Source organism: Solanum lycopersicum, chromosome 1, assembly GCF_036512215.1.
Source record: "Solanum lycopersicum chromosome 1, SLM_r2.1".
In the NCBI taxonomy this organism is placed as follows: Eukaryota; Viridiplantae; Streptophyta; class Magnoliopsida; order Solanales; family Solanaceae; genus Solanum; species Solanum lycopersicum.
In genome coordinates, this window is record NC_090800.1 from 87,027,079 (window position 1) to 87,048,057 (window position 20,979).

The window sequence follows — 20,979 nt, forward strand, 5'->3', positions numbered from 1 at the left end:
GGGACCATTAGTTTTAACAGCCTAATACTAATAATTTGGGAAACAGTTGTCTATTTTGTCCACTTACAGAGAGTTGCAATTTGAAATTTCATAGATACTTTTCTGGCTTTGGCCCCATTTATTTTTCAGTGAGGCTAACTTCTCTTCACTATAAAAAAGAAAATTATTTTTCGGCATAGGTCCATGGATGGTGTCTAGTTGGTTTTATATGTATGTTTGTAATGAAAAAAAATATGCAATTATGTACTATGAAGAGGAGGTCCACGACGTTTTAAAAAGTTATCTTATGATTATAAAAATTAAATGCTCTTTAAAGGACATTCCTAACAATCGAGAAACTAATTATATGGGTCTTACATCTTCTAATCTTGTATGTTATTACAAGAAATTTTCCTCATTCACATAAGAAGAGGTGAATCGAGAATTTAGGGCATGAGGCACCTTTAGTATGTCAATTACTAGCTGTAAAGTTTTGCATAAAAATATAACATTTTTTCGTATTTGAACTCCACATGTTTTCATATTTTGAAAATGATCGATAATAGTATCATTGATAGAAAGAAATTAATTTACGAATTAGAATCAGAAAAAAAAACTTTTCTTTCTTCTATTAGTGTTAACGTAGGGGAAGAACATAGAAGAGTAGATTTTGGTTTTTCTTTTTTTGGTGGGTGTGGTTACGGACTCAAGAATTAAAAGAGGGAGAAATAAAATAAAGCAATAAAATAAAACCAATTATAACTTACACCGCCTTTCATGTTTTTAAAAGGACCAGTTCTCGAATACGTGCAATGCACGTGTATTTCACATTAAGTAATTTCTTTTAAGAAAATAATATCACTTATATGAATTTGAGAGGAAGATTATTAAAATCAATGTTTTTCATGCATTGCAACACCACATTAAACTAATAACTTCAAATCTTGTATTAAACCTCATATAATCTCATATATAACATTTTTTTTCTATAGTAATACATGCAATTACGTATATTAAAGTGTAAGATAAATTAAAGAATAAAAAAATAAAGACACAATAATTTTACTAATTAATCAACATCACTTGATAGGTAAACTACCACGAAATGGTTCTTTGACATTGTTGCCTCAAATATGCAATCGGCTATAAGAATCTCAAGTTTTCAATTGTATGATATAATTTGAATAGTAATACACTTATCAAAATTATTGTGCAAATCAATTGGAACTATATTCTTTTTTAAAAAGAAAATGTTATGTGTATTTATATAAAACTTAATAGAGTACATGAAAAGTTTTCCAACGGATGAAAATTAAAAGAAATAACAAATTTAAAATTAATGGGATAAATGCATATATAATTAATTATATAGTAAAAGATAAACTATATTAAGGGCTTGACAGATTCATGAACTTCACATTAATGTTTCATAATTTCAGGAAGTTGAAACGGAATCAAAATATTGAATAGAGGACAATTTTAAAAAGATGAAAAAGCTAGCAATTTCAAAACATTGAATATAGGTTGTTGTAATTTGAGTGATAATTAAAATATTACTCCTATTTAATTAGCTTGTGTAACAATTTGAATAATACTACTAATTAGATTAGTTATTTTTATTTATTAAATATTTTTATTAAGTAAAAGGCAAAAAAGTAATTCAACTTTGATAATCAAAATTCATTGAATTTCGAAATAAATATTAAACGAAAAAATAATATATTAAATAATTTCAAGAAAATAAATTAAATTTGATTTTTTAATTAAAAATTATTCTAAAGAAGTGGAAAAGTCATTAACATTTTTGATTAAAATAATATAATTTAATATTTAAATTAAGCAATTAAATATTTTTATAATATTTTAATTTATAATATGGATTAATCGTAATTTAACTTTTAACTTTTTTTATTCTCTCGTAATAATATATGATGAATATTAAAGTGGTGACTTTGAGTCGTCAAAAAAGATGTATTAGAGTTTTGATTGGAGGTTTACTTTGACTGTTCTCTATTCGCAGTTTGTAGTTATTATGAGTCTTGAAAACATTAATTAATTGTTGGATTATGTACTTTTATTAGTTCAAAAGTAACTAAAAAAGAAGTTAGAAATGACTTGCAGTAGGGTAGTCAATCTACTAGTTCAAGTAGAACGGTAGGCAGATAAAATAGGTGAGAATAGTTTAATTATAGCAAATGGTTGGTACGTTAACTGCTAGAGGTGTTTCGACAAAAATATTGAGCCTGTTACATTGGGTTTTGACAAATATATTCCCTATGGTGATATTTTAAATTTAAAATTGATTTCGATATATCCAAAGTTAAAATATCGAAGTCACATATATTGTGATCAAGTTGGACGCATCCAATTATCCTTATCAGTGAGCTGGAATTTGGTGGACTTATTTTATATATAGTATCTGTTTTAGTTTTCTTATTACAAGTAGGCCGGTGTATTTGGTGTGTCAAAAAATATTTTCAAAAAAATAATTGAAGGAGATAGTATTTGATAACAAAAGGTATTTACAATTATCATCACTATTAATTTCAATCTTCATACCGCTGCTCTCTGCAACACTTTAGCCACTATCATCAACGCAAAAATAAACAAAAATAACTTTCTTAGTTGTTATTTTCCTTCTTGCTTTATATGGCACGAGTCAGAAGTACTAAAGAATAAACTATATATTTTTCGCGTTGAATTCTGATATACAATCTTTAAGTTTTTTGAAACAAAATTAACATGTCTTAAAACTAGTTAAAATATAAAACCTACAATAATCGACTATTCAAAACATTTGATAATTATAGGCATATGAAAAAACTGCCATAAAAAAAATACTTATTTCATCCAATTGTGGCAGTTTGGGAACTCATGTAGAATTAAGTTCAGGCAAGGGAATGTGGTGTGTGAGGGAATGTGATGTCCTTCATCACTATATTTTTGTTCAGACAAGAACACTGATTTATACGTAAGTTGATATTCAAATTTTAAGTATCAATATCAAGTGACGGATCTAGTATTTCGAGGTTCTAGGTGCCACACGACCATACCCTTTGAACAGTAGTACAGTTCCAATACTTGCATTAAACAAGTTTCATAATGGAGCTTTGTCAATGTCAATAGCTTTGGCTGATTGGTTTTTCTGAGTCTAGTTCAGTAACTAGAATAAGTATATTTTTACAGCATCCCCAACATTTATCGTCCCTTTTTCCTTCCAGGTAAACCTTAGTACCTGTGCTTGACTTATTATATTTACCAAAGAAGCAGAAAGTCATGTCCCAACAAGAGCAGAAGCACTACTAGAGACCAGCTAAGTAGAATTTGAACCCCAAATTGATGCTTAACCCCCTCGAGCACTTAAATATTCAGAGCTAACACGCAAAAAAGAAAAATTTTGAGCTAAGATTTGGGCAGGGGCTGCGCGTACGCAGGCCCCCACAGCAACAAATTATGACGTAGGCTCGACCACTTGGGCCGACCTTAGGCAGGCACCCCTCCAAAGTGCAATGGAGGTCACAAGCCTAGACCATGGGCCTTATTGATCGCCCATTGACCCCGTCCAGGTAAGTATGTTATCATGTAAGCTCAGTCCATTACTAATACTACCTGTTTTTGCTACACCTTTCTCTTAGATGCCAATGTGGGAGGATTATAATCAAAATGGGAACCTTTTCTGTTTGGAAATAGAAAAGGAAAATTAACAAAGCCTATACATAATACTCTTTGAATACAAGAAGAAATATGAAAGAATATTTTTCTTATAATTATAAAATTGTGCTTCAACATCTAAATCGATTGCACATGAAAAATATGCATGAATGAGACCCTCACATATAATCCTTTTCAACATTGGGAATTCACATGGAAGTGCAGCCACCTCTGCTTAACTTACTGAATGGTTTTGGCAAAAACAGAGCAACTAACTTCTCCGAGTAATTTTGATCAAGTAAGTTCTCAGAGTTATTATGACATACAAGTGGCAGCAAAACGGCACCCGTTGATGATAATTGTAAGGTTCATTCAAAGAGGCATAAACATAGTTCCATGTGAGTTGCAACACAAAGAGTTCTATACATACGAACCACATGATATTTATCGTTTTCGTGCACATTAACATGTACAGAGGATGTATAAACAAGGCTGAACATAAAAGCTGTAGATTAGGCCATTGAAGATTGAAAGGAAAAATTATTTTTCCGCTCTACAGGTATACAAGCAAAATAAGTGTCTTGCTCTTCTTTCCCAACAAGGATTGAAGCATACAACAGAAGAGCTGACAAAGGCTGAATTTTGTGAGGCATGAGAGACGCTATAATGACTTTGAACATTGTAATACTCAAGCTCACATTCAGAAGCCAACAAAGAACAAGATAGATACAAGAAGCATCAAAATCAAGTTCACAAACAACAGCAAGTCTGGAGAAATAATTTATCCTTGTGCCTTTGATCAAAATCACAATTGACCCTCATTGCACATTCTTACAGTTCAAGCAAACATACACTGTGACGCTCGATAAGCAGGATACCCTGTTTATAGTGATAGTTATAACCTTAGTTTACATCCTACTCCAATACCTTCTCTTACCCTTCCACCACCACTCAATTAGCAAGATACCATGCTAAGTGAAAGTTATTCGCACAACACCTTACACTGGATGACAAGAATATACAAGCACGGTTACAGGATTTTTCTTTGTCTCTAGAAAACACTATATAAATGTGAAAGATTCTACTATGAATGGTAAAAGTAGCTAGACCAAGTACCTTGCTTTCAAGGAGAGCTTAATTCTGTCTCTCTTCTTCTTTTCTTTTTTGCTATTCAACCATTTTCTTCATCTCATCGATAAAATTGCAAACTAATAAAGCAACAAGAACAACATTCAAAGCTAACTCTTCCAATTTCACACAAACAAATACATAGAGAATTCTTTCCGGCATTTCATTTACAATTCAGAAAACCCATTTAACACCAGACTTCTCCTCTTTCCCATCACTGGGAATTACTCAAATTTTCAACAGGATAAATAAATTTATAACATCAACGGTTAACTTTACTTCAAATTTATCCCATATCGACAGCACAGTGAGGGTGAGAATACTACTTAATCAAGTGAGATGAGAAGTATGGGCACGACCTTACTTGAACAGGATCTGTTCTATAGGCTCGTACCATTGCATCCTTGATTTCTAAGGAGACAGGAAACCAAGTCTGGTGGATGAATCATTGCCATTAGACTAGAGCGTGATTAAACAGCACCAGTGCCCCGTTGGGGCTCATGGGTGCGGTAGATGATCGTTCTCAGCTACTACAATCATGGTGCCTGAGATGGTCTAATGGTTATCTGACAGACTCTTCCAAAACCTTTTTTTCTTCTTTTTGTTGGTGTTTTGGCATTACCCTGCTCTGGTTTTTGAAGATAAGCAAGGCTCCCCATGGCTTCTGGGCTCAGAGCTGCGATAATCGCTACAATTCTTTTCTTGCAGCTGAACCTATGAAATTTCAGATCTTCCCTTCTCCCTTACTTTTCTTAATTTCAAAGAATCAATTTTGCTTTATTGTATTTGTTCTTTTCTTTTTTCTTTTTATATAGCCCAAATGAATTGTCGATTTAGCCAAATTGAATTTTTACTAAGGAATTCGGCTAAAATATAGATAAGACGAATTAATATAATTTATTAATAATCTTATTAATCTTTAAAAAAAAAATTAATTTAAATATAAACTAGTGATTCAAAAATAAAACTATAACTTAAACTAAACTAATTTAATTAAATACTTACTAAAATTAAAATCTGCTTGAGATGATTTTCAAATATTTACGAAATATACCAATTATATTTATAAACTATATAAAAACATATTTACTAATTATAAATTATAAAAAATCGATTAAGATTACTTAAAATGACTTTAAGAAGTATTTGAATTTTATAAAATAAATTATTCTAAATTGTTTGGAAATTAAGAAGCTGAATAACTTTCACGTTTTCACAAGTGGGTTCATTCAAATTCTTTGAGATTGCATCTACCAAACGCATTTTACAGTGTCGAAAATAATTTTTATTGTCTCTTGCTAAATGTTTGTTGTCTAAACAAGGATTCAAAAATATAGCATTCAAAACATTTATCTTTGTTGGATCAGTTTGTTCCACTTCATAACATTCTAATATTCTACGATGAAATCTGTTAAGACAATATATTTTGAAAGCTCTTATTATCCCAGTATATTTTGTACTTTATGTATAATATTTTGTACTTTACGTATAATATTTTTTAATTTTTATGTGAAATCTATAAAATGATACATAAATTAATAATAATATATAATGATTTTAATATAATCAAAAATTAACTTTCATTAAATCTCAAATCATTCTTTAAATAAATAAATATAATAAATATTAATTTAGCGATTAAATAATATCTCTATAAAATAATAAAATTTCATGATTCTCATTCTTTAAATTAATAAATATTAATTTAGCGATTAAATAATATTTCTATAAAATAATAAAATTTCATGATTCCACCTATATTAATTTATAGAGGTTTTAGCGAGCGTACTCATAAAAGGCGACGATGGTGAGGTTTTAATCAGATAAAATGTATTCAAAACTTTCTGCAAAGCGAGCTTCATCCCATTATATCATTATGCATCAATTTTTGGTCAATTTTGTATATACATCTTTCAAATCATTAAGGTCATTCTTATATATTTCTCTGTTAATGAAAGAAAACATTTCATCAAAATTATTTTAGGAATACAAAGAATAAATCGCTGAAATAATAGAGCCTGTGGTTGTGGTGTATTAATACGTTTGTGGTAACAGGAAGCATATGTTTGTTGTTTAAACAAGGAAATACAAATAATCTACTCTACTCAAATTCAACTCAACTGAGCAGTATTTATGATCATAACGAAGTAAAGAAATACTATTAGTTTATGTAGAGAGGTGAAATGAAAACGAACTAAATGTGCGGAGTATTCATAATTTTTGGTATACCTTTGAAAGTAAATGTGGTTTTGTTATGAATGAGAGCATGGGCTCCTCTGAGGCCATCCAGGACTCGTAACGTTCTTCGCTGAAGATGGTAAGCCAATACTCCTCTCCGCAGCCAACTTATTATCAATTCCCCGTTTAACATGCCAACCACTCTTACCGCTAAATTGAAAGAACCATTCAAGTGATATAGCTTAGTATCAAGAATGATTGTCTCACTACTTGAACTCCATCTGTATTCATCTTCCAGATCCCACAATTCCAACTTTACTATTTCTTCAGCGTCAAAAGTCATCACACAGAATGACAGCACCTTTTCCTTTTCTATGAGATCCATCCGAACATTCTCTTGTTCTAAAACTTGGCAACAATATCTCTCTCCCGGATGTGATATCACATGAAATTCTTCCTTTTTAATGTCAAATACGATCACATACACTCCGCAACAACCATCATTTCCCGACGGATGCATTTGCTCAGCCATCCAATAAATAGCATCTGTTTTCACAATAGGAGCAGGGCAAGTTGGCGTAGGAAATAACATATAATTAAGCTTTCTCCATCCCCTTTCAAAATCCACCTCATTCGATAAAACCGACCTAATTCTAAGTAATATGAATTCTTGATCGGTTGTTCCCAAATATCTACCCCCAATGCCGTAATATTCCTTGTGGACTGGATGGTAATAGAGTGCAATCACAGTAGTATGTGGGATTTGAAAACTAAGTTGTACTCCAGTTATAGGGTTGAAGATTACATGCCTCATTTGGGAGCCGTAATATATAACTAGGAGCAAACCATGATACGAAAAGATATCACTCAACGAACAATTCAATACTTCACAAGTGCAAGTACGTCTCAATTTTTTCTTCCTTTTAAAAATCCCTCGACTCTTTTTATACCAATCATCGATAAACAGTATGTTTATGCCCCACTCCTCTTTACCGTATTGGCGCACAATAACTCTACGGACGGCAGCACCGCCATTTAAATACATGTCGTTGAATTGTGGCGTCGAGATTAAACAATTCCATTTTTTGCACACTAGTTGGCAACGGAGCAAGTCTTCTGCAGAGAGTCCGCACAGAATTTTAACCAATATATCATCAGGAAGAAAAAGACTCTTATTTACTTGAAAACAAAACAAGCAAGACGAAAACATCATGTATCATTAAACTGTTACATCTTATTATTTCTTGGGCGTTATATAAGAAAATGGCATATAATCGATAAATTATAAGGGCATTAGGTGTAAAATAGAATTGGAGTAGGACTCTACTACTTTGTAGTTATCTATAAAGAGAAAAATGAACTTTAGATAATTATAGCTCTTACCTCATAAGCTCTACTCTTTCTACGGATTCATCAACTTTGTTACCGATCTCATAGGCACTTCAACAGGTCAAAAACAATTTACCACCTTATTTTTAGGAAAATCAAACTTGTCAAAATAGTTTACCACCTTATTTTTAGGAAAATCATTTGTAAGTGTAAACTATCTTTATGATTTAAAAGGTGGGTAAGATTCTCCATAAGAATTTTATTTAGGAAAAACTATATAACTATCCTAAGTACTATATTTACCTCTAGTTTGAACAATTACATCATTTTAAATATTTATATCATATATTTCAAAAAATTTAATAGATATACAAATCTCTTAAATATAATAATTAAAAAATTATCTTAAATTTAAACTTCTTAATTAATGATCCAAATGAACAAGTCAAATTTTTTATCTTCACATAAATCGCATCTCAGGATGTCGTTCCCCACCCAACTCGTCCACCAACCCTTTTCTTCCTTCATCTTCTCTCTTTCTTCCTTCATCCTCTGAATACATTTTTGCATCTTCAAATCAATATTATACCTAATGTTCAAATCAATAGTATACCTAATGTATCTTGGTTTTATATTTGAGTTAAAGTTTATAATGTTCTTATGTTCAATTTTAAAAAGCTATTCAAATTCAATTTTATATTTTATATTTTATGATTTCTGAAATACTTTAAATGGTTGGCTATTCTCAAAATCAGATTATTGTTATTAAGGGGGCGTTTGGTAGGCTGTATTAAAAAAAAAAAATCTATGTATTAGAAGTGTAATAATTTAATACTGTGTTTGGTAGGAATGTGAGACTATGTATAACTAACCCATGGATTAGTTAATACATCTTACATGCATTAGCTCTAATACCATGGGACTATTCTAGGTAAAGACAAAAATACCCTCAAATTCTTTTAATATTTTATTTATTATTTTTTGATTTTATATTTTATATTTATACTAATAAAGATATTTAAATAAATTAGCTTACAAATTTTATTATTTAGATATAATTTTTTGTTTCTAAAATATGAATTACTTAATCTATTTATTATTAATATAAATATTATAATTCGACTAATATGTTAATGTTGATGTATGAATTTAAGAACAATTCATAAGTAAAATATTGTCTTTTAATGAAAGTTCATTAAACATTACACAAGTAGTCTATGAATTTAAGAACAATTCATAAGTAAAATATTGTCTCTTAATGAAAGTTCATTAAACATTACACAAGTAGTCTAAAACAAGAGTGTATACATACACACACATCTGAGTATAAAAATAGTTTAATTTATTCTTCTATATTTATTTTATATTTTTATTTTGTTTTATGATAAAGAGTTTTTTAAAATTTATTGATACAAAACAAAGTTCAATAAATTTTCTCTATAATCATTATAGTTGTGTGACCTTTTTGAGTTATTAACTCTAATTTATTAAGATGACAATTATTTACTCTCAAATAATTTAAGTGACAAAATAGTGAACATGACAATAAAATTTTTATTCTCCTAACTAGTTGAAAATGTTATAAAAAAATAATATTCTCCGTTAAGTATCTACTTTGACTCAATTACATGAAATACAAAATCTCTTAATAACTTTAGGGTATAATTGGAAAGTTTTTTTAAAAATTTTTTTTAAACCACACAAAATTAGATAAGAAACAATGAACCAAACACTTGATAAAAATAATCCCTGCATTACTAATTCTTGCATTGTTAATCCCTGCATTATTCATTTTTGTACCAAACGACCTCTAAAGGTACTACACATTAACAATACTATACTAATTCAAACAATTTTATTTGTTATTTTCACTCATAAGTTTCTCATTGCAAGACAGACTCTTCATCCGTTAGTAATTAAGTCGAGAATAGATCTAAGTATTGAAACTGCTTAATCAGGGAAGAATTACGTCAAGCTTTACTTAACATAACACATACATCATATGATATGCAACAATGTTGGATACACATCATGTATCTAGTTAAGAGTTGATGTATCTGAGATACATGTTTTTGAATATATGTATGAAATTGATGTTTGATACATTAAATTAATACTAGATACATGAAATTAAAATTAGATCATATAAATAGATACATAGAATTAATAAAAGACATATATAACAAATACACGAAATTAATACTAGATACTTCTATAATATATATGATGTACTTGTAATAAAAATAAAATCAATAAATTTATTATTTCAAAGAATGATACATAAATAATAAATGAAATTAATGAGACATAAATACTCTCCTTGATTTCTTCCCTATATTAAGAGATTTGATTAATTTGATATCGAGAATTAATTGTCATGTACTCTAAAAATCATCAATTACTCCTTTAATTAAGTAAATTAGTTATAAGTAATTAATTTATATTAAAAAAATCGACAGATACATGTATGTGGCGGATTCAAAATCATGTTCCTAAGCTTAAAATATGATATGAAAAGTAATATTTGAAACTATCGAGAGTATTTAGAACCTAAACTAGTGTAATTTATGTAATTTGCCTTTACATAATTTAGTGACTTTAGTAAGATAAAATTATATCAATTTACTGATTATTATTGCTATAACTGTTAAAGTTTAATGACCACACATGAAATAAATCCGATGAATATATTTCATCATAATTATAAGAAAATTAAAAGAGACGTCTTCCTTCCTGAATAGCAACTGAATTTGTTTAATTATATTAATCAAATCTGTGAGGATTAAATACATTCTATTTTCATGGATAACTTTTTAAATCATAATTATTGCTTATAAGAAAATGAAAAGAGATGTCTTCCTTCCTAAATAACAACTGAATTTGTTTAGTTCTAATAATCAAATCTGCGTGGATTAAATAAATTCTATTTTCATGGACAACTTTTTAAATTCCCTCTTTCTGTGCTACCAACAATTAGCTTTTGACATAAGTAGAGCGGCTGATTTGTTAAAACAAAGGATATGATCATATAAAGTTCGGTATTACTAGAAAGGATGGTAGTAAATCTCCTTATTGCAAAATTGTTTATATGTTAAAACCAATAAATATATAATTCACATATTTTGCTCATTATGTAACGATATTTCAAAAGATTCACCAATAGACAAACTTGGGAAAAGTTGACTTGCATGTTACTGGTGTGTGTGAAAGGAAAAAAAACAATAGAAATAATATAAGATGAGGTAAACCAATTATATATTATATTCGTTTTGTGAATGAACGAAAACAATAAGCATACGCTCACTGCGTGTAAATAGAGTTGTTCACTCTTTTTTAATAATGTTACATGCGGGGAGAAAATGTGAAGTAAAAGAGTAACAACATTCTTCTATCCCTCTAATTTCTTTGCAATTTTTCAATCGCAATCTGGAATTACACTATTTTTAGGTGAACCAACAGCATCTAATTGGGGCGGAGGAAGGCATCAGCGAGCATCTGTCCAAGCTGAATTTGTGCAGCAGTAGTAAGGTGCGTGTAATCTGGTCCGATCTGCAGGCCTTTGGCATCCACATATTTCAAATTCCCAATATTTATCTCACGCTGAGCTTCCCTCACCAGCTCCATGTATGGCCCTAGTGCTGTTGCAATTCCCACCTGCACCATCCAAAAAAAAAATATCCCACCTTATCTCTTCGATCACACGTTTATGAGTCACTGCACCGACATTTGTTTTTTGAATTTTCCTTTAGATAAATTCAATTATGTTTATCATCATCTAATAAAAGTCATTCAAATCATAAGAAATGAAACTGGGCTAGCTAGTTGTGATGAGGAAAAAAAAAAGGGTTAATGGGACCTTACGCATTCTCATATTTTATTTCAGACCCGAATCCACGATCTTCAGATTTATTTCAACTCCAAAAACACTAGTCAATTTTTTTTAATGAAAAAACTCGTCAACTTCAAATGGCCAAAAGATTGTTAAAGGAAAACAGAGCAAACGTTCTAGGCCACAGCTAGGAACAAAGATGGTAAACTCATAGTATTTGCATATATCCAATAATTTCCTCAAAGAAGACATACCTGAATCACAGTTAAGTTAGGCATTCCCAGATCGTGGCGCACATGGTTGAAGAATCTCTCCAATCTGACCTTATACATTTTGGCATCTTCAAGTGTCTTTGTATCACTCTCACCTTGGAACCACAACAATGCCCTGATCTTTCCGCCGCCTCGAGTGGCCGCTTTTGTCCTCTTTATCATACTCCTGTAAAGGAAGCCGCCTGGAGCCCATTCAGTAATACTCGTTCCTCCAACAGCACAAGGAACCAACCCAATTACTCCAATACTTGGATCTTTTTTCAAAACAGTATTGGCAAATGGCATCCCTGGACCAATCCCACAAGTGTTGTTCACATCTATGTCCTTATGAAGGGGTTCATGAGCCTCAACCCATTTAAGTCCTCCACTTAGTCGGAGGATTGATGGGTTGGACTCGCACTCACGTGGGATGACACCATCCCATGACTCATTAACTACTCCGGGACGGAGTGAGTGATTAATCACTCCGCCTCGACCGGAAATGTTGCTCTGCCCTGCTAAAATGAATATGTTTTTAACTAGTGAATAATTTCCTAGATCTGCTGTCGTTACCCAACCAGCGTGTGCTAAAATCAGCAATAACAGATAAGGAAGCATTGTTTTTCTGTGATAAAAGGAATTCAAAATAATCTTTTATAGATTAGATCTAGAAAACTATGGGCTGAGAGTGGGGTGTTGGGAATAGAGGGCGAGCTATTAAGCAAAAGTGATTGGATCCTTTATTGAAAGGACTACTTTATGCAGCCCCACCACTAACATACAAATTTCAAAGCGGTACCACTGCACTGTACAGCGTTTTTTCAGTAATCATTTTCATTTTTATAAACTTATCAGCGGTACTGAGGAGCCCGTGATAGATAAGCAACTTTGATTTATTAGGCCGTCTAAAAAAGTACAACTCTGATTCATAGATAATAGATTGATATAATAATAAAGTTCTGTCAAGCAGCGTTATATTACATAAAATAGTAAAAAGAAAAAGTGAAAGGGTTAAATTAAGAGTGACTTAATAAGGTTAAAATATGTATTTTAATTAACGGAGTGACTTAATAAGGTGAAAATATGTATTAATTGATGATAATTAGTTGAGAAATGAGAGCCTCATGACAAGCATTTCCTCTTAAATGGTGCTCAGAGTATCCATCCACATATGTCCTCCGGAAGAGGTTTACAAAGCTCAGTTTTGGAATATAAGGCAACAAAGAATGAACCGTACTCATCATCTTGTCTATATCTAAAATCTCAACTTATCTTCTGTTTTTACTTCTCATTGTAAATGCATACATGTTGTTTCTCCTTTCTACAACTTATATTTGATTAAAACTTATATTTTGCACACTTGTTGGCAACGGAGTAAGTCTTCTGCTGCACAAAATTTTAACCAATAGATCATCTGGAAGAAATTCACAGTGATTTTTTGGAAAACAAAACAGGCAAGAACAAAACATTTTATCTAATTTCTTGCCTATTATAACATAAGAAAATGCCATAAATTATATGTTTAATTTGAATAGGTGTAGGAGTATGTAGTTATCAAGAAAATGCACTTAATTAGGGTAATTTGTATAGCTCTTACTTAGATAGCCCTTAAACTTTACATGTTCTATGAGATAGAAGACACAAACTTTGTTACCGATCACAAAGGCACTTAAGAGGTCAAAATAGGTTACCACCTAATCTTTAGGAAAATCATTTGCAAGTAAAAACTATGTTTATGATTTATTTTTTTTGCCCTTTCTTTATTTTATTTTTTATTTTTTACAATTTTTTCCTGAAACATACAAAAGAGAATATTTTTTGTGCTTTCTTTTGTTATAATTTTTATGTTAACAGTTTTATCGCGAAACATACTAATGAAAAAAAAGTTTAGTTAAATTTTGATATTGGTAAATGGGTATCACGAATTGCGTTTTTGTGGAGTCCTACGATCAAACAATTTTTGAGTTTTTCGTTATTATTACCTTAATAAGGCTCATGCTTAATTTTTTCATACGTATCTTTTATTCTTAAAACACATAAAGCATTAAACTTCAAATAATATTATTATTGTAAAGATTGATTTGAATTAATAAAATGTTAGTCATGTGTTTGTAAAAAAGTACTAAATATAAAAGTACAATTGATGGTCAAATTTATTAGGTTTAACTAATTTTCTTGTATAATTTATTAAAATGCCCAAATTCTTTTACAAATAAAAACTAAATTACAATATAGCGAAAAATAATTGTTTTAAATTACAATAGTCATGATAATCAGTTTTGAATTCTTTTCTCTATCGGGAAGAATGAAAGAAAAAACAAAAATGAGAATAAAAAATTCTAATAATGATAATCTAAAAATTCAAGAAATTATTTTATGTATAAAAAAGAATAAAATATACTTTGAATCTTGCTAGGTGGATATTATATATTCGTACATGATTATTTACAAAATTAAAAGTCAGACTCCGTTACATGAAGGATATATGTGAGCACCTTTTGTAACAATAGAGATATAGTGAGTCATTTGTATAATAATAAGTATATATTAACTTCAAATGACAAATTTGAGTGTATGTCATACCTTTTTCCCCTTGTGAAATAAACCATAATAATATATACCTCGGACCTTGTTTCAAAGATAACTTTAAATAGGCAAACAAGTTGGGTCTAGCCAGCCCAAATTTGCTGCCCAGAAAATGGATTTGAGGCTACAAAATAATTTTGGACTTCTACATCATCTTTTCAAAAACTAACTTAAGCAATTTGGACAAAATTGAGAAAGGGGGGCCTTTTGTAACTAAAGTTTAAAAACTTTTCAATTGGTTTTTTATTCACATAAAAATCTGCATTATTATTCTTAAATAATGATGACCACGAGCTAGTTCTAAAGGGAAGAGAGAAAGTCGTCAATTATTTATAATCATCCTTGAATTTAAGCAAAAGTCATACACACATGAAGTCAGTAACAATAATCACAAAAATTATAAGTATTTTTATGAATGAAGAAACAAAAAAATGGAGTCCAATACCTAATACTAGGCCACTTAGGCTATGAACTTACATGGACCAAATGTGTTTGTAAGCCCAAATGTGCTTTTAAACCAAAATTGAATTTCAAGTGCAACTCTAACTCACATGTGTACATAAAAGATAAAAGAAAAAATAATAATCAAATATCTCACTTTTTAAAAACTTAATAGCGACTAAATACTGTGAACGGTATAAACCAAAAATGCAATTAAACATTGACCAATTTATCGCATAGAAAAAATTACAAGTCAGGTTAAGTCAATAATTTCGAATGTTAACCAAAAAAATAAAAAATTCCAATGTAGTTTGGTGCTCTTGCATACTAACGGATTTCTCTAAAAATCTTTAACAACAACATGGTTGAACATTTGGGATTAGTATACAATATAATACATTTAAATGAGTATTAGTGGTAAGCATCGATCAAATCCTATTCTAATTTATTTCTTAAATATAGTCTAATTATAATTAATAAAAGGGATTAGTTATTTCAATAATTATTTGTCGAAACGCAGTGTTAAAAGGAAAGTGATTTGAATATAATTTGGATCTGAAAGGAGTTATATATACATGAGAGCAAATTACTTACAATCATGTCCTTTGATTAGCCAAATCAGCCATTCTACTAATTAAGTCAAATGTTGATGCAACAGAAAAACTGTGTATGATAGATAGAACTAATTTGGTAAGAAATAACATGACAAGCTGATCGACATGAAATGAAAATACTTTTATTGTGGGAATAGAATATGAAGTGTATTCAGATTTATCTAAAGCCTATATTAACTGAGGAAACATAAATAAATAAATTTGACCATTAAAATAATAAATATTCTGATAATAAATATAAAATTGTAAACAAAACAGCTGATGGCCCAATTGTGATTTTTGGGCCAAAGTTGAGTTTCAAGAGAAACTCCAACTCTCCAAGTGTGTGCATAAAACAAAAAAAGAGAAAAAAAAAAGAAGATAAAATATCTCATACTTTTTAAAACATAGACCAATTTATGCATTTGATGAGTGCATAGAATTTCTTTTTAAGTTATGTTAAGTTAAATACCTTGAGTTTAATGTCCGGAGTATTTTGACACTATTGTAGTAACGAATTTTGTATGTATTACTAGGAAAATGAATTTGCCCATTTTTCCGGGTCTCAAAGGAACGCGTAAATGCATAAGAACTCTTGAATGGAAAAGAGATGCAATTCTAGTTCCTCCGAAATCGGTAGTCAAGCCTATTTTCGATAGGGACAATTTACAATTTATCCGTTATTTTTGTACTGGTAATAATACGAAAAGAAGATTCAACTCCAAGTTGTTCTATAATAGTGACATTGAGTTTCTCGACTCTTTGACCTAGGATTAGTCAAATCTATTTCTTAATGACCCGGGGAGGGGATATAACTCAGCAATAGAGTGTCACCTTGACGTGGTGGAAATCATCACTTTGAGTCTAATTTTCTCTAAGCCCGATATAAGTTTTTCTAGTTGAATTTGCTCTCCGCGGTCGTTCAATGAGAATGGTAAGAGGTTGAACATTTGAAATTAATGTACAAGTCATTTAAATGAGTTTTACCCACTCTGGTCATCCCTAACACCTAGTGAGTAACGGCTATGCTAAATTTTAATACAATACTTTAGAATATTAACTTCGGATTTGCTTGGACTGTTACGTATACACCTTTGAAGATAAATATTTTTCCCAATATATACATTTTCGAGAGTAGATTATGAATAAAATAATAAATATTAATGTGGAGGATCATGAAATGGTAAACAATTTCCGCATTTAAAAGCAAAAATGTTTCTTCAACAAACTATAGTTAAAAAGTTATTTATTTGATGAGATGGATATTGAATATAAATATTGCAACTGCCTATTTTTATAGCGAATTAATGAAATCCGTTGTTAATAACTTATAGAAAAAGATTATTAAGGTATGATAAAAATACGTACTTAATTTCATATTATTGTAACAATTATAAGTTACAATAACTGCAAAGAAAAAAAGATGTTCTATGAAATTTGGTGTGATCTCATTTTGATTTGATTTTTGTGATTTTTTTTATGTTTACCATTTTTTTGTATTTTAAATTGAAATAAAGAAAAAAATGTTCTATGAAAAAAAAATTTAATATTCAACTAAGGTTTTATAATTAACTTATTTATTATAAATACAATAAGATTTACTTCAATTTTGTATGGGTATGACAACCAAATAGTTTCTTCCAAGAGCAAACATCTATATTAATCTAGTCCTATTAGTATGTTTGTAAATTTGAGCTATTTTCTGAAAAATCTATTTGCACAATCTGTACAGATACGATTTTACCTCATATTGTTAAAGCTAAACTATTAAAAAATAAATGTTCATTTGTCTCAACATTCTAACTATATAACATACAAGGTTACATTTTTAATATATAGTTTATTTACTATAACTAATCTGATTATCAACTTAATATAACTCATATGTAATTTTTACATATTATTTTTAGTATAGATTTCTTAAAACAATCATAAAACATTTTACTTTAAATAGTAAAATTATTATTGTAAAGATTAATTTGAATTAATAAAATGTCAGTTATGTGTTTGTGATAATTATCTTAGATGTTGTTATAAAAACTTTCTATATTAATATAAAAGTTTGAATAGTGTAATCTAGAGTTCTAAAATAAGTCAATTTTTTAAAAAAACACACATATATATATGTGTGTGTGTTTTATAGCATACAACTTAAATTTTATATAACTCCAATTTTGTGTTATAGCACATGGATAGAGGTTTTTATATTCAATTTTCACCATACTATTATTACGTGTTTGACTCATTTAAGAATAAAATAAAACCCATATATATATATATATATGAGTGTGTTGAGTAAGATAATTAACTAAAGTGTGATCAATACAAGAGAAAAAGAAATAGAAGACTAACATAGAAACATTCATGTTGTTTTCACAAATCAACGTCCACACACGACGTATTTCTGCTCCGCTATTCTTTGTTCTTTTATCTATTTAAATTATCATAACCGAAATATTAAAAGTGAGAGGCTTCTAAATGAAGGAGAATGAAGAAAAAGGGCTATGAAATAAAACAGAAGAGAGGGTTTAAGAGAAATTTTATACACTACTAAGCTTAATCATTTTTGTGGTGTATTTTAATAAGTATCTAAATAGTAATAACAACAAATAGTTGTATGTTAATTCTTAAAATAATAATATTTCCGATGGAGAAAAAAGAAAAAGAAGAGAAGGGAATAAATAATAAAAGAATAAAACGAAAACAAGAGTGTAATGGAGTAGTTGGGACATAGAGAAGAAAATAAATTATGAGGAGGTACATTTTATTAGACTTTGATGAGAGATGGATTAGATATATTGCTTAGGTAATTATAGTAGTTTTCTATTAAAACTCTTTAATTTCACCCCTCTAATAAGTGTTTATCAAGACTAATGAGAAATCGACATCCCTCTAAACATATTTTTTCTATTGACAAGACTCAACTCAAAGAGAGTCTTCCCCACCCCAATTAGAATCTTTAATAGTTCATTATGGGCAATAAACTCACTACCAAAAAAATTTAAAAGTTAATCATGTAAATGTGAGAAGAAAGTCCTTCATCATTTGTCCACTACAAAGGGAAAAAAAACCCATATATTTATGTAATTATTTAAGATAAGAAAGGGGGCAGCCCTTGGCATTTCAACGACAAAGCTTTGGGTAATTGATGAAAGTTAATTAAAGTCCTTATAATTAATAAGCTTTTTTTAGATAACGGAATCTATTAAAAGGAGTGTTTTAGACACATTATTATATTAAAAGTGTAACACAAATAACAATAACAATGATTAATCTAACTTGCCTTCTTCTTAAGGCTAATTTTTTTATTTTATTTTTCCTGTTAGCTTCTATCACATCTTTTTCAACTTACAACTGCAAAAAGGTTAGTTAAAACTCCTTTTGTTTATATTTATTTGGCGGGTTAGTTAAGTCTATTAAATTGACTAATTAAAGTGATGGATAAAGCAGTGTATTAGCACTAATTAATCATTTAATATGATTTTAAGTTTCCATTTATGGTAAGAAAACCTTGTGTTATTATGCCTTGTTGCTCTAATGGTTTGAACTTTGACATGACATGACATGAGATAATTAAGATTTTAGTTATTAAATAACTAATCTTATAAGGATAAGCATGTGATTATGTTTCCTAAAAATGTGAAATGTCCTGTATATAGGCTGGATTAACGTCATCTCATCTTCAAAATGGACCCCCTTACAGTAAATAAATTCTTTTCATTTAAATGCTCTACATGACCGACATGGAATGTTTTTTTTTATATCATAAAAAAATTTAAGTGGTGTTAAAGTAACAATTTAATCCACAAAACTTGTATGATCAGAATTTCACCTCGTCACGAGAAATAAATATTTTACATTTTTAGATGAAAAAGTGCAGTCACTTCCAAAAAGAGAGATTAGATGAATATCTTTATTGTCATCATTAATTATAACTAATTACAATCAAGAAAAATAGTAACAATAGTAAAAGAATCATATTTCTTCTAGAGGATCCTTCTTTTAAATGATACAACTTTTTTTTAAAAAAAAGGGATAATCTTGAAATTGTAGATGTGTGTGTCTTAATGAAAATTTTCTTTGAGGGTTTGTATTATTAAATTATTCTTATTTACAATACTTAAAATTTTAATTAAAAACTTTTCTTTATTAATTTTTTTTAATTATTTTTATGGCTTGAGAAACTAACTCTAATTTCTTCTCAACCCTTCTTCTTGAAAGGTGGGGAAAATAAATTTAAAAAAAAGATTTTAAAAAAATAAAATAAAATCAAAGGGTGAAAAGGTGATTAAGAAAGAAGGGCAGAAGGGAGGATGAAATAGACATTGACAACTGTTTAGTAATAATCGAATTAATGAATTTAATGGAAAAAATTATCTTAAAAAGTAAACATATCGAAAGCAATTAAGTACACTAATTAAGATTTAAACATAAAGTGGAATCCCATTATATGTGTTATTGTTGTTCTTTCTTGTCAATTAGTTGTCCTTCATTGTATGTAAATAGTGTTTAATTAGTAAAGATAACTCAAAAAAGCATCACTTCCATTTATTCAAGGACACAAAGATTATGTCCCCTTACTGCTATAGCCTTTTTAATATCTTTCTTATAATAATCTTCATCAGTTTCACTTCATATATATACTTTCACATCACCACTTATAACTTCCTTGTAAAGCTCTTTGATTTTCCCAAAACTTTAGTTTTATCTTCAACCATCATTTCTTGTCCTCCTTTTTTTAAAAATTAATAATAATTAGAGAAGAAAAAGAGAAAGAAATTATGAGGCGGAAAATTAAATGTTTAACCGATAAAACAAATATTTATATAATCAATCAATTGAGCTATTCAAATTTTCTTATTTCTTACCTATTGTCCTTTTCACGGTTTTCATCGATAACTATTTTCTTTCACTATTAATGAAGATTATATCTACTTATTCTTAAGCTATCTACTCATTGTTTAGTGGAGATGCACGCTTACCTTTAATTAGATTTTTAAGCATGTGCAACTAT

At 29.3% G+C, this 20,979-nt stretch overlaps 1 protein-coding gene and 2 non-coding genes across 3 annotated transcripts; 1 reads left to right on the forward strand and 2 right to left on the reverse strand.

The window, feature by feature from the left end:
- Nucleotides 1-3,392: 3,392 nt before the first annotated feature.
- On the reverse strand, nucleotides 3,393-3,553 carry LOC112940846 (U1 spliceosomal RNA). The gene has a single exon (XR_003245086.1). It is a non-coding gene; the product is annotated as a U1 spliceosomal RNA (small nuclear RNA).
- A 1,559-nt stretch (nucleotides 3,554-5,112) lies between these two features.
- Nucleotides 5,113-5,334, forward strand: LOC112940814 (small nucleolar RNA U3). Its single transcript, XR_003245079.1, has one exon. It is a non-coding gene; the product is annotated as a small nucleolar RNA U3 (small nucleolar RNA).
- A 6,164-nt stretch (nucleotides 5,335-11,498) lies between these two features.
- On the reverse strand, nucleotides 11,499-13,286 carry LOC101267940 (probable carbohydrate esterase At4g34215). The gene is made up of 2 exons (XM_004230322.4): nucleotides 12,349-13,286; nucleotides 11,499-11,919 (listed from the first exon to the last, which is right to left on the reverse strand). The coding sequence occupies exons 1-2, from the start codon at nucleotides 12,961-12,963 to the stop codon at nucleotides 11,728-11,730; spliced, it is 807 nt and encodes a 268-aa protein (XP_004230370.1). The 5' UTR covers nucleotides 12,964-13,286; the 3' UTR covers nucleotides 11,499-11,727.
- Nucleotides 13,287-20,979: the final 7,693 nt, after the last annotated feature.

Bases quoted from the DNA above. Each gene is read 5' to 3' on its own strand.
- LOC101267940 (XM_004230322.4), bottom strand. From the start codon at position 12,963: ATGCTTCCTTATCTGTTATTGCTGATTTTAGCACACGCTGGTTGGGTA. The intron at 11,920-12,348 runs GTATGTCTTCTT...TGGATGGTGCAG, and splicing joins CTAACTTAACTGTGATTCAG to GTGGGAATTGCAACAGCACT.